This window comes from Spea bombifrons, chromosome 5, assembly GCF_027358695.1.
Source record: "Spea bombifrons isolate aSpeBom1 chromosome 5, aSpeBom1.2.pri, whole genome shotgun sequence".
Lineage (NCBI taxonomy): Eukaryota > Metazoa > Chordata > Amphibia > Anura > Pelobatidae > Spea > Spea bombifrons.
Genome location: NC_071091.1, coordinates 93,111,140 through 93,125,941, shown reverse-complemented (window position 1 = coordinate 93,125,941; position 14,802 = coordinate 93,111,140). Strand labels below are relative to the sequence as shown.

Sequence of the window (14,802 nt, the reverse complement as noted above, 5' to 3'; positions counted from 1 at the left end):
CACTGCAAAAAAAACTTCATCCCGTTTAAGACTTCTCTACAATAAACAAAAAAATAAAAGAACCCCACTAACATCAGCTTTCTTAGGCTTACATTTGCACTGTGCCAAAAACACATACTTTTGAAACCTGCAGGAGTGCAGATCACATAAGATAAGGTAATGTTCTTCCTTGAATGAAAAATGAGATGAAAAAAAAAAAAAAAAGATCTGGTATCCCTACACAGATACACAATTACTTTCAACAAGATGATGTCTTTTCTTTTGTCTCAGCTCCAGACATCGGGTTATGGCAAGTGCTCCACCTTTCAAGAACCTGATGAAATTATCACCAACTAGCGGCCCCAGGGCAAACAGATTAGGCTCTTTTACGGACTCATAAGTGTATTGATCAACCTGCACAGGATTGCCTTTGCAAGTGATTGGTTGGTTATGGTGACGGCCCAGGCTGCGACCTTGCTCTTTCAAGAATGAGAGGTTTGGGTGGGAACCTATTAATATCAAAGCCATGGATATTTTTAAGACTTTCTTCAACCCTCCGGTGCTCTGTAACACGCACTTCATATCGGGCTTGAACGCAAGTACGCAGTGCTCTGGAAAACTTGTGTAAGACGGATGCAAGTTTGGGGCTGTTGTATGCGACTGCGTGCACATCATATGATAGACTTTGTGGTATTCCGGATAGAGTTTCTGTGGCAACTGCTTAAAAATCAAATTTGGATCATTAACTTTTCTGCGGAAAACGTGGATCACCGGAATGTTGTTGTTGTAAGCACATAAAACTGCATCGGCTGCTGTAAGCCCAGCACCTACTATTAAAACAGGATCTACTGCCCCGCTTAACTTTCCTTTGCCAACAGCAGCTTCAAATTCAGCAACACTGTGAGAAACATGAGGCAGGTCCTCCCCGGTCACCCCCAATCTAGCCGGTGCATCGAACGTTCCGGTAGCAAGGACTAGTGTGTCTGCAAACAGGCAAAAAGGTTGGTGAGAGCCATCAGCTGCTCTCTGATAGCCTTGGATTTCCCAGTTTTTCTTTGGGAAAGGCTCATCAGTAGTGTCTTTGTCGATCTGGGGTTCCTCGCAGGCAGTCTCTTCGTTAACTTGCTCTCTGTAAGGTCTTACCACCGAGGTTATGTATGTGTTATCAATGAAGTTTCTTTGGAGACCCATAACTTTAACGTAATGTTTGTAATACGAAGCTACTTCTGCCGGCGTGGCTCGGTCACTCTTTACCGTCCTGCACATAGAAGAAAAATATATATAATTTTATATAAACCCCATCTACTCCTACATGTCCTTTCTGTGGCCTCCATCGTCCCCACCAACACAGAGACTACAGGACAATTTGTTTAACCCACTTACAATATAGCTCTTAAATGATGAGGAACAACCTCTATGACCACTGGTGGATAGGAAATAGTGATTTTATCATTGCCGTGTGACCTATGGACATTACGCATCCTCTCGGGCATCTTTCCCTTTTTTGTTTGTTATCCCTTTTTCCCACCTTTATGCCTTTTAACCCACCTATATGCCACTTTGCCCCCATATATGCCTTATACACCCCTGCCTCCGTAATATTCCTTTTAACCCCCTATATGCCACTCTGCCTCCCTGATATTCCTTTTAACCCCCTGTATGCCACTCTTACCCTCACCTGACTTTCCAGCGCTTGCCTAGACTTCTCCCCGTGCTGCAGATTCTTTGGAGTCTAGTGGGGCAGCCGGTGAAGGTCTGCGCAATGCGTGTAGACAACCTCGCTGCTGCCGGCACTTCTATGAATGAGCACCAGAAGGTCATGTGATGCCGGCGCTCCGTCACAGAAGCCCCCAGAGGAAGTGTTGGCAGCAGCGGAGGTTGTCTGCGCACATCGCACAGACCTCCACCGGCTGCCGGAGAGGAGGATCCAGGTTCCCTGCAGCGCTGCGGGGATCTGGATCTTATTCTTCTAGTCAGACCTCTATTTGAAGTCTGATTAGAAGACGACCTTGAATATAAGACGAGGATTATTTTTCAGAGCATTTGCCCTGGGAAAAAAAACAAAACTTGTCCTATAATTGAGCAAATACAGGGTACTATTGCTGGAAGGGACTGGAGCCTGGCACGCCTCACTTGACTTAAATGCTGTGTGTTTCTTTGACTGCAAATATAAATATCTCAAACAATATTAATATAATACAAATTTTATTCACACATAACAAAGATCTATTTTTTTAATAGAACATATATATCCAAGAATAAACTAATGTATACGAGTATTTGGGGGGGGGGTTGACACTTTTCTTTGTAGCAGCATTCCTATTTTAATGTGTTCTAATTTATTAAATCAGTTTTTAATTAAATAAACCCAACTACTGTGATTAGAACACAAAAAGAACAAGAACCTTGAATATTTGCCAACATTTGAACAGCTGTGAAGATAAACATGCTTGCACTTCATATTGATGGCAAAGTTGAAATATTAGCCCCCCCCCCAAACTATAGTTTGGAGCTGAAATTTCTAGCACCTGTAACCATGGGACACTTTCTGTCTATATAATCAGCTAGTGCCAAGAAGCCAAGATAGAGAAAAGAGTCACTTCAAATGTAAGATAAAATTGGGTATCTAATGATGATTTCTATAATTCACATGCAGTAGATACGTTCTCACTAAAAGCCACAATACTAGTTGTTCTACCATCACTATATCTCATGGGGAAGGAAGGAACACTGGGTTTATGATCCTGCTGCTACATTATTTCCAGCAAATGATTGTGCGTGAACATGAAATCGATACTATTATAACAAGGAAAGTATTACCGTCGTTTACCCAAGGCCCATTCTTTAAACTTAAGTCCAGGTAATTCCATCCAGTCTCCTAAACTTAGCGTCAACATGGACCCTTCCATATCCTGTAAGAAAAACAAAAACATTCGAAGTAAAATAGCAGCGATAGACCCGAGAAAATATTTTAGTGCAGAGGTTAGTAGACAGTAGGTCATTTCAGAACTTGAGAAGATGCTTCTTAATGTAAGATGGATGCTTAATGTAAAATCATTCCATACAAACTTGAATAAGGCATTCTGTACAAAAAAACAAACAAAAACACGATAGAGTAAAAAGTTACTTACATGCCAGGCACCACCAGGGGGCCCTTTGCCAAGCACTATATGAGGAATATAGGGCTCCTGCTCTAGTTTCCACTGCAGAACAGATGGGTAATCATATCCGAAATCAGCATTCGGATGAAGAAGAGTGTCAAATAAAACAGCCACAGGATTGGCCGAGCGACCTTCAAGACCTTCAGACAAGTATTCTAAATCCTATTATAAAAGAAACAATTGCAAAACAAATAAAAAAAAAAAAAAAAAAAAAAAAAAACAAGATTCTGAATGATAGGACATTTGTAATATCATGAACATTACATTGTGTAGTTTTCAGAAAGAATATGTAAGATTCACCTGCTGCAACAGAGCTTAGTTCAACAAATTAAGAACGCGATTACACATAAAAAAAAAAAACCACGCACACGGGAAATCAACATGACGAAACATTTCAACATACATTTCTAGGACAATCAACTTTAAATATTGCCAAAGCAATGACCAATAAATTAAAATGGATACATGTGCTCTAGAAATGTTCTAAAATGGAATAAGACCAACTTTAAAAGAGTAATAACAAAAAAATACCAAAGTCGGCCATAGTGCTTCTAAGCAAGTTCCGTTTTGTCTGTGATAATTTGCAGAATTATGGCCGGCAGCCGTAGGCAGGTACCTACCTGCTCAGGGATAGACAGGTGCCTCGCTTCCTCTAATTTGCTTTGAAGAATCGGATTTGGATGCACAGCGTCTGGAGACAAATATGGCCTGAATCCAGACAGCATGTATGACAAACAGATGCCAGAAGGACCATTTCCTGGACAAAGCAATCATGAGAATACATATTAGTAGAAGTCAAAAGTCATGCTCAGACTCAATTAGCTGGACAAAAATAAAACCCCAAATTCTACATCAATGTCATATGGAAAAATTGTTTTCGTTACACGATAGAGGGAATAAAATTGATTCAGTAGTCTGGGAAAATTGGATAAAAATTCTCCAAGAAGGTAAAATGGATTAGTAAAGATTAATAATACTAATCTAAATATAGAGTTTTAACAATATCCCAATAGAGCTAATAACACACTGATATGAAGAAGCATTGCCCTGTTATTTTGTATTTTTATTTTTCTCTCGCACTATTTGGCAAGAGTTTTGTCACTTGGAATCCAAAATTGTATGTTTGTCTTAAATTGTTCTATGTATTTATGCTTAAGTTTTTGTATTTTTGTATAAAGAATAATAAAAAAAAAAAGTCATGCTCTTATATGACGTATTGAAAACAAGGAAGCAAATATTTAACATTTAATATGAAACCTAAAACCTTTTTTATTATAAGCAAGGGAGGGAGAAAAAAAAAAAAAAACAAAAAAAAAAAACACAGCACCCAAGGAATGCAGAGAGACATCCTTCAACAAGAGAAACCTTCTGAAACTGCTGGTATTTGGATTGACACATTGGGCTTTATTTGCGAAGTCAGCTTTACCATCTATTACGGAAGCCCAACCACATGTAACTTCTCTTGCAAGAAAGCCTGAGCTGGCCCTCTATAATTATATCAGCGAGAACCTTCCAAGTCTACGAATTGGTTCAAACCTGCTTCTCGGAAACACATGGCAAGTTGGAAAGTTGAAGAGTTTACCTCTCCAGCACACTTTTGAACATCATACAATTACAAGATTGCAATCACTTGCACAGAACACTGGTTTTCTACACAATAGGACACTTCAACAATGTCGTGTTCTCCCCCTTTATGAGGACTAAAGCTTGCACCAGTGGCTACTAAAGAACATCTTCAAGTCAGCAAAATGTCACACACATAATGCAACTTTGTGGTTTAAACATAAGATTAAGAGACCGTCTGCTTCTATCTACCCAACTTCCTCATACTACCTTCCTATACAACCCATTACGTAGACAGATGCAGTAATCAGGCGTCAGCACACAAGTGGTTTTTAACGAAAAATTCCTGTAAAACTGCTGGTCAGGAGACATGGCCGGCTACGGCGCATCTGCAGTAAAAGTTTTCTAGAAAATGGCAAATTTTTTTTCCCTTCCCATTGTTTTCATTTATTTCCAATAATAAGAAAAATAGGAAAAAAGTTGAATGATTTGAAGAACCCTTTCATTTCGATATATACTATTGAAGGCATCACTACTAGTTCCGATGAATATCTAGACCCTGTCCAGACAATATTTAAGGAGGACAGTTGGCCCCATTCATTTTTCTGGTTAATGTCAATAGCTAGTGTGCAGTCTTGTGACAAGAATGAAAAAAGGGGGAGTAGGGGGTCAGCAAGGTGTCCACCACACGGATCAACGGAAAACTAAAATCTACCACGTCGCGGTGACCCGATCTGGTCTTTTTAAAGGCAGTCTTCTCTCTACACTGCGTGTTGTAAAGTGATGTCATTTCCTGGCTCTCCGATTCCTGTCCAAGAATAAGGCAAAAAAAAAAAAAAAAACAGAACCTAAGAGGGTAGAAAGACTTGGAAAAACAGAAAGAATTTGGGTGTAGAAAGAGATATAGCACAATACATCATACAAGAATCAAAGAGACAGAAAGGGAGATCAAAGGAAAAAGAATGGAGGAGATTTTGTAAAAAGCTGCTTATACTGTCACTTTTCAAGCATGGGCAGATCCAGTGGGTTGAGGGGGGGGGGTTGGTAGGTCAATTGCCCCAATCGAGAAAGACAGCAGCATTATTATTCCCCTAATTCCAAAGAATTGCAGTAGTAGCGCAGCAGCTCGCACCACGCGCTGCATTAACGACAGGCGGAGGCTTCGCAACGGTAAGCGAGTTGTGTGCGCCTGGGTATGTTAGTGTGGTTACTGTATCTGCGTATGTTAGCGTGTGTCTGGTTGCGCCGTCATTGTCTTGGTCGGTATCTGTTAGCATGAGTGTCTGTGTGTCTGGCGCATTGCTGCATGTTAGTGTGAGTGTTACTTTTGCGTGCCGGGTTGTGTTGGCACAAGTTCTTTTTTGGAATTTTCCAACTGTTTTAAATCATGGCATCATTATTTGCAAAATGCTTAGCTTTAGAGAAGGTTCATGGCTTTTTGGTTTTGTGCCTTGAACAATTGAATATATTATAAACACATGGCTATTTAATAGATTTTTAACCAAGGGAAACTATTAAATATACTTTAAAAATGAACAAAAAGTATGGTATCCTCCACCGATCCACTTGGTTTTGAAAATGTCCAACATAAAGCACGTCTGTGCCTATCCCTGCAACAAAATCCAGTAACCAGATTGAAAATTGTCATTTCCACGGCAACAGAAAAAGCTTCTTAAAACGTCTGTGTTGTTTTTGTGGTTAAGCTGTAAAGGGGAACCTTCAGCAACATTAACTAAATGACAACCAACTACAGCTTCTGCTAATTCTTGGTTTAAAAATAAGGAGCTATTTTGGGAAAATGAAAAACTGTTTAATGAATCTCCAACACCAATGGTTAATTACGGTATAGGTTATTTTTTTCTTTTTTTAAAGTCATGCTTGTATATACACACACACGTACATATACACATAAATACATACATACATACATACATACATACAAGTCCAAGAGTTACAATTGCATACCAACCACTGCTTATCTGCCCGGTGCCAAATAACTGTAGCAAGCAATCATATACAATCCAAAGATGGTTATTTTTGGATTGCATGTGTGTATATATGACACACACACACACATATTAGTATAGGTTTACAAGAATACACCACGGCCCACAAAGTCTCTCAGGCCAGTGACGCTGAACGCAATTCCTCGTCTCTGTATCCGACAACACTTACTGCTGATAACCAACATGTCATAAGTCAGTCAGATTGTAATAAATCATATGTACCGGCATTTCAATTTTGAAGAATAAATCTGCGAGGTCCTTGCATGTCTGGTTCCTAAAGTCTATATGAAACTCGCCAAGCCTGGCTTTCAGCAATCTTCAGTTTGAGGAAAAAGTAATCTTTACTTTGGATACCATGCCAGAGTAATTTTCCACACATTACAAGTTATTAGATGACCAGACCTCTGCTTGTTTAAAGTCTACTTACGCAACGTTTTAATATCCATTGCTACGGGGCAGTAGTTATTGGATCAACAGAACCCAGCTTATTATAGGTAAAGAAATAAAAACGGATCATTTTTGTTTTCTTACAAATGAGGACGTTCAAGTAATATCACGGTCCAACTCATTTAATGGGGTCATAGAAGGATAAGGGGCATCATTATAGGCAACACATTGTTTCCCGTGGTGGAAATGATGGAAGACCCAGGCGCTCAGGTGTAAGACTCATCCTCACTGCTACTTTATTCCAGACCACCCAGAGCAGCTACAACACCTTTATTATTATCTTTTATTTATATAGAGCAACAGTTTACGCAACGCTTAATACAATGCATAAATTCAAGGGGTATAACAAGATGAGAATTGACAGACTAAGACAAACCGATACATTAGGTGGAGAGTTACTATACTGATGTTACAAAGAGTTTAATGGCAGAGAAGAAGCAATCATTTACTCTCCTCATTTTCCTGCAGTAAAGACCACACATATATAGGGGAGGGAAAAAGTCATTTTTGAACATGTACACAATAAAAAATAAATAAATAAAAGAAATACATGATACCAGGGCCAGATTAGGAAATGTCTAAGCGGGTCTATGATTTTATGGCCTGTGACATGCAGCCAGATATTACAATTTGATGCTCACGCAGCCCGTCAGCAGCCAGTGCCAGACCTGGAGCGCCAGTATCGGCAAGTATTTGGTCCACCAGCCTAGTTGTGCCAGATGGCCATTCCAGGCCAGCATGAAGCTAGATTTTACAATGAGAAAATGAGTAATTAAAATTCCTTTAACCTTGGCACAGGGCAGATTCCCGGGTTTACAAAATGTGAACTCCAAATTGTGAGCGAAAGCAGAAGCGGTATTGTTTAATGTACCCTGAGAAATATGCAATATTATGAATTGCCAAAATCGACATGTTCAGCTTATGTTTCAGATGCTTAGTATTATGAGGTGCCGAGTCGTTATAAACAAGGTTTGCATGGATATTTAGAACAATTGTTGCAAAAAAAGACAGGAATTTGGAGGTTCTCAGACTGCATACTTGGCAGCACACATTGTATTCTTGTGGTCCACTAGTTTTCTTTAACCCTTGCAGTATAGTAACAGGTTGTATTTTATTAACAGTGGGAGCGCACCCTTTGATTGTTTTAGGATGATCTCCGTTCAGCAAGTATCTAAACACATGGAAAAAAAAACGTTAAAAAAATAAGAGCGTATACAAGACTCACCTATAATAACCACGGGAAGCGTCAGAGGTGGGTCTCTCGGGAGAACCGTCTCTTCCGCTAAAGGCATGCTTTCAGGCTGCAATATTATTGCAGAAATGCTGGTCCAATAAATCACCGTTCTTCTGTTCCAGGGCCACGTCTGCAGAAAAAGAAAAGATTTCAATCTCAAAGACATTTCCCAGACAGAAAAAAACACCACACATATACTTTTTACAACTATACATATCGGCATGTATGTAAATACTACAATATGAAAAGGAATCAAAATCATATCCTACAGTAGCATCGCAGAGAAAAAACAAGCAATGGACAGCTTGTTGTTGAATGTTTTAAAAAACAAACTTTACATATACTACATATTTATTTTAGTGCATGTAACCCATGCACACCAATTCATTTTTATTAATTATTATTATTATTATTTTTTATGTGCTCCCATTAAGTTCAAGGAGAATGCTACAGAGCATGTGCAGGAAGTGTACTCAAGTATGCTTCCTGCTTTCAGTACAGGCAGTCCACAGAAGGAGGAACCCGAGAAAAGCCTTTCCTTATGCATAGTGAATATTTAACTTAATTTGAGGAATCCACCCATGTTTTAGTCAAATATTTAAGCATAAAGTAGTAGACCAGTGGACTCTGTACCTAAATGCAGTTTAAATATGCAAATCTAATTTAAAATCCTTCACCTGTCACCAGAAATATATGTATTATTGGGACAGTAGGTTTGATTTATAACAAAAATAATTTTAATAAATCGATTAAATGTAGAATTTATGGGCTGTTGATACATAAATAAATGTATTAGAGAATGAACGGTGGCGCATGGAAGTTGCAGATGAAGAGGAAACCCTAATGCAACAACCAGAAGCCGTTACATCCCTGTGGCAAATGGAAAATTAATCAAGGAGGAGAAACAGGATAATACAATTTTACATCGGTTTTACATTTTGTTTGTTCCCCACACAGCAGAACTTTTACCAAAAATATGGCATAGCATATTTAGATTTTTCATAATGAAACACCACCGATTTAGTTTCTTGTCAGTACTCTGATCATGAATAAGCAATATACTATTGACAGAAATATGTAAAAAAAAATAAATAAATAAATAAATATCTTTAAGAATGCACGGATTAGGGTGCAACACAGGTATCAAAATAAGTGCCTTAAAAAGGATCCATCTAATTCTCATAATTCAACCTTTTTGTAGCAATATGCATTATTGGAAACATCACCAAAACCCATCGCAGAATTCCTTAAACTTGTAAAATTGTATCTCATTCTTTTTATTTGGAACAATTGTCACTAATAGGTTGTTGCCATAGAAACAGAAAAAAGGCTTCCAAGAAAAAAAAAAAAAAATAAAAAAAAAAAAGCTAGAAGACCTGATAAAAGTGGGTTTCCAATATGTATGTAAATGCTTTTAATTCTGTAAACATAGTTATAAAGTCTGGGGTGTCCTGCAAAAGGTGACAGATCGCCTTTAATACCTTTCGTATTTAGATAATTAAATCAACCCCCATGTATGCAGCAAGTTACTGAGCACTACATCATCACTATTTACTCACAGGCTTTCTAGATATAGAGTTTCACCAACATGCTACGATGGGGTACATGTTCTTCTTTAGGGTGACCCATTTTCATACTGCTTTTTATCTGTAGATTAGATTTTAGAACAAGTCTCTGTGTTGACATTCGCCATACATTACATTTAGTTTCTTGCATTACATCCAAGGATAGAAAATATATATATATATATATATATATATATATATATATATATATATATATATATATATATATATATATATATATATATATATATATATATATATATATATATACACACACATTTACACACACACACTTACTTAATTTGCATCTTGCTACACAAAGCAGTCTCACTGAACCAATTCAATAACTCTTTTGCATACGATGCATAAGGTAGTAAGCATAAAAAGAAAAAAGAAAAACAGTTGCGAAAGGTGGTTAATTTATTAATTAAATCAGAACAAAAGTTCACCTGCATTTATACATGCCTATGTATATTGTGTTTAATGTGTGATAAGATCCCAGGAGGTGGAACAAGTGATTTGGATGAGGATGATACAAGTTGCAGATATCAGACTCTTACCAATTTATATTCCAATACATTATTTTGGCAGTTATGAAGGGCCAACCTTTGAGTTTCCCTTTGCCCTGAATAACGAATGGTTAAATCAGAGGCACGACTTAAGAAGTCTCCTCACATGACCTGCATTATGTATTACCAGCTCAGCCGAATAAGTTAGTTTAACTGTTCAAAAACGGAGGAGGATGGCATCTCAAACCTTCACATGTCCTCGTATTATTCTCTTAACACCTTCAGTCCCCTATGGACGTACCGGTACGTCCTGCCCTTCTTGCAGCGGCAGGGACAGATCCGCTGCAAGGGAGATCAGGCTGTCCCCCTGAGAACAGAAGCCAGCATTCTGGCATAAAAGCCGGAAACCTGTTACATTTTTCGGGCATTCCCCTCCAGGTCGCGTCACGGGCGATGTCAACCAGATGGTCATCGGAGGACAGGATATGCCCTGCAGGGGGAATTGCATAGAGATCACAGTGTGATCGTACAGTGTGATCGTGCAGGGGGATCACGGGGAGGAGATTGAGAATTCTCTTTCTAAATTTTCAGCAAATCATCCAAGAAACCTATATCTCTCCTTGAAAATACAATATATAGTTTACATGGGCACACTAATCACAGGAAAAGAGAATAATCGCTGAACCGACATAGAGCAAAAATGGCAAAATTGCTCCAGGACATGAGGTACCAAAAACCCCCGGGATTGAAGGGGTTAAAAGAAGTAATCTTGTTGTGTAAACATGTCATGAACCGTTTAAGATCTGCTCTTAGCAATTTCATAATTAAGAGTCAACTGATATACTGATATATGATGATATACATCATATACTGATGACACCAGAAAACCAAGTCAATAAAATAACATTACGCAGTTTAACAAACAAAGCTAATCTCGAGTCAACAAAATTCGGTAAACACAAATAAATTGCACCCGGAACCAACAATAAGGATATAATCCTCCTGAACCCGAATACCCTAAACTAGAAGGTCCATTCTGGTATCTATCCCTGAAAGGGTACATGTATTCATAGGGGTAGTGTTTGTTTTACTATATCCCACTTGGGAGTATGTACTAACTTGAAGGTGTAAGCGTGGGTTAGAGAGTACGCGTGCCAGTGCGTATGCGAGTTACTAAGGGGAAGCAAGGGGCCGATGGGGGTTGGTGCCAAATATAGGTTCTGCCTGGGTGCCAAATTACCTAGGTACCCCTCAGGGGCCAAACAAGCAGATCCTGCAGCAGAAGCTCACTGGGGTTGACCCTTCAAGGGCAACTCTCCCATCAAACACCTGACTGGTACCCTAATACTAATAGCATCACCATCACAGTAATGCAGCCATCTAAATTCTCACAGAGCCCACGGTTTTCACACACGTGTGCCTTTATAACCAACCAGGAAATTGACATAAAATGACTATTTGAGCAAAAAAAAGTCTCGGAGCTGTGAAGTAACCAGATGGCCACAGACCCCACTAAGATAACACAGCCATCACTATAATTATTATTATTATTAATATATATATTTATATATATATATATATATATATATATATATATATATATATAATGTGTGTGTGTCAATTTCCTATAGACTGTGTGAACACGTATATTGAGAAAATACTCCCCAGGATGTGCACATCAGCCAGTGTTTCTGATGCAATAGATAACCCGCTCCTCTCCCCATACACTGAGCAGGACGTCAGAGGTCGCCCATCACATCTGCTGCTCACACACGCACCCTGATGCAGCATGACATACAAAGACTGCATGCCGGGGAAATGCTCATTATACATGATGCCGATTCCGGCCCATACATCCCCATGAGATGCTGTGACTGCATGTTACTCAGTATCCAGCACAGCTACTGAGCGGAGAGCTGCACGAGCCCCGGCCGTTCCCACCGGCACCCACCGGGCATAACGGGACAGGCACCTGCTCTCCCCGGACGAGGTCACAGCGCAACGCGTGCGGAGCCAGCCTGACTATGCGATGGGCGCCCATTCATCCTTTCCCTACTCACCCAGCCAGCTGCCAATCCCCAGGCGTGCGACGCGTCCTGCGGCTCCCAGCAGACCAGCCCGATGCGGGGAGGCGACCTTTAACCCTACGGAGTACCGTCTCTCTCACACACCGGGGCCGCCGGGACAACTGGACGGTGCCAGGGATTTAAAGCACAGATCTGGGGGAGGGGGAGACAGACACACCGCACCGGCCCGGGATCTCTGTCATTGGTGGAGGAGGAGGAGGAGGGAGGAGCGAGAGAGAGTGGGAGGAGCTGGGAGGATGCTGTAGAGGAGAGCGCTGCGGGGAGACGGTGTAATATATTATATATTGTGGTGTCAGCGGCCGCTGATGCATCTTATACTATAATACTAAACAATAATAATTAAATAATAATAACCAAAGCCATGAACATCTATTACATGTCATAAAGACGCAGGCAGACTCTCTGCTATGATCTATAACTCCCATCATCCCCAACAATCTTTTGGACAAGGAACTAGTTTGTTAATTAGATGGAATGCCACCTTGCATCCCAGGTTAAATGATGATGTCAGTGATAAGAATGATGATGATGATAATAAGTATGATGATAAGTATAATGATGATGATGATAATTATCAAGCTGTAGACTGGGTGACTAGCGGGCCACTGGTTGGAATTGTATAGCAGTCACTTTGCCAGAGCTCATCTGCGTCTGTATGATCTTTGGTAAAGTTCCGCGTGTATGGCTGGGTTACTGACCTTTCTTGTCCTATCAAGCATTGACCACTAGGTGGCGTGTTGGTCGGAAACCCCAGCGTAACATGTGTTTTTATTCCTCAAGATCATAGAGATGCTGCGTTTCATGAAGGGCACCATTTGGCCATGTATCAATGGTATCTGTACATAAGGAGTTGGGTGTTAAAAAGAGCCCCATGGAATATATGTTATACATATCTGAGACTGTCAAAAGGTAGTGTATACTATTAACTCTTTCTCTACTGTCTCCACTTTCAAATGACCTACAATAAAGTAAGAGAAACTCTTTGATCGAATCATAGCCAACATTTAGACCATTCTATGTATTAATCAGATTTCCTTAAAATAACTCCCTGTCTCATTTCTATGACAGTCTTTGGGATTTCGCTGACAGTAAATGGTATGGATGCAGCCCAGTAAATAAGATAGACATGCCACCGCAGGATGCTGTATGTCTTCCAAGACATTTGGCCGTATACTTGAAATACTTGATCATCAAGCTTTGGTGTTGTAATAAGCATTGCAACACAAATATTCATCTCTTATTCTGACATTTTTAGGGATGTTTAGACCCACAAAAGTAGATGCTTATGATTGCATGTTTCTTCCACATGATACAGTTCTGTGGAATATGATGGTTTCCATAAATAATAATAACAATAATAAGAAGAATAATAATGACAACCACTCAACCATATCTGCTTCTTTGTAATTGAAAACTGATTGCGCTTTAGTTAACATTAAGGAAAGAGGCAGTAGTGGCAGGATCACAAGATTGTCACAAGATAAATAGCAGTGTTCTCCATACATAGCAGTTGATGGGGGGAAGGGAGGATTGAATGAAAAGACAAGGGGGTGAGAGAAACAGGAAGGAACGCTAGGAAGTGCAATCTCAATTCAACATTTCTTTTCTTTTAGGTTGAGAGGCTCTTCCCTTTGTTCTTTTCTTCAGCAAGCATCCAGGCGCTCACTAATAGTATTCAAAGGGGCAAAAGGGTAGTCATGGGGCAAGCACTCCATGTGTATAAGCATATGTATGTACTTGGTCCATTTTAAATAATTTGGGCCGTTTGGAGAATTCCAGCTGTCCAGCCGCGTGTCAGTATGTGGCCGCACATGCACATTGAAGAGGAATTGTGTTCACATGCCATCAGCCCTAGGGTTTGGTTATTTTTAAGAGGTTAGGTAATCGTATTGTCCAACACTTGCTGGTCAATTATTATTATTATTATTATTATCTTTTATTTATATAGGGCCAACAGCGAATAATACAATACATATATTCAATGCCCCCCATCCCTTTTTTAATTTTATTTAATATTTAATTGCATGTACATTTCAGAGGATCTGCTCTACTTTGTTTCATAACATCAAAATAGCATTTAGGGGCAAAATGTGGAATACCTTTTGTCCTCTGACAGTGTGGGGGGGGTGCTACTGAATAGTATATGATCTCTTAAAATTTGTAAACCCTAAATTTGCTTGATGCAACAAAAAAGTCAAACTTCTGGTCTCGGGCGAGTAGCCTCTCTTGTGTCCTACTGTACAAGGGGCCA

At 39.6% G+C, this 14,802-nt stretch overlaps 1 protein-coding gene across 1 annotated transcript; it reads right to left on the bottom strand.

Moving 5' to 3' along the window:
• OSGIN2 (oxidative stress induced growth inhibitor family member 2) lies at positions 1–12,850 on the bottom strand. Its single transcript, XM_053468272.1, has 6 exons — positions 12,525–12,850; positions 8,382–8,520; positions 3,761–3,897; positions 3,111–3,302; positions 2,800–2,891; positions 1–1,237 (listed from the first exon to the last, which is right to left on the bottom strand). Exons 2-6 carry the CDS (start codon positions 8,446–8,448, stop codon positions 217–219), a joined length of 1,509 nt encoding a protein of 502 aa, XP_053324247.1. The 5' UTR covers positions 8,449–8,520; positions 12,525–12,850; the 3' UTR covers positions 1–216.
• Positions 12,851–14,802: the final 1,952 nt, after the last annotated feature.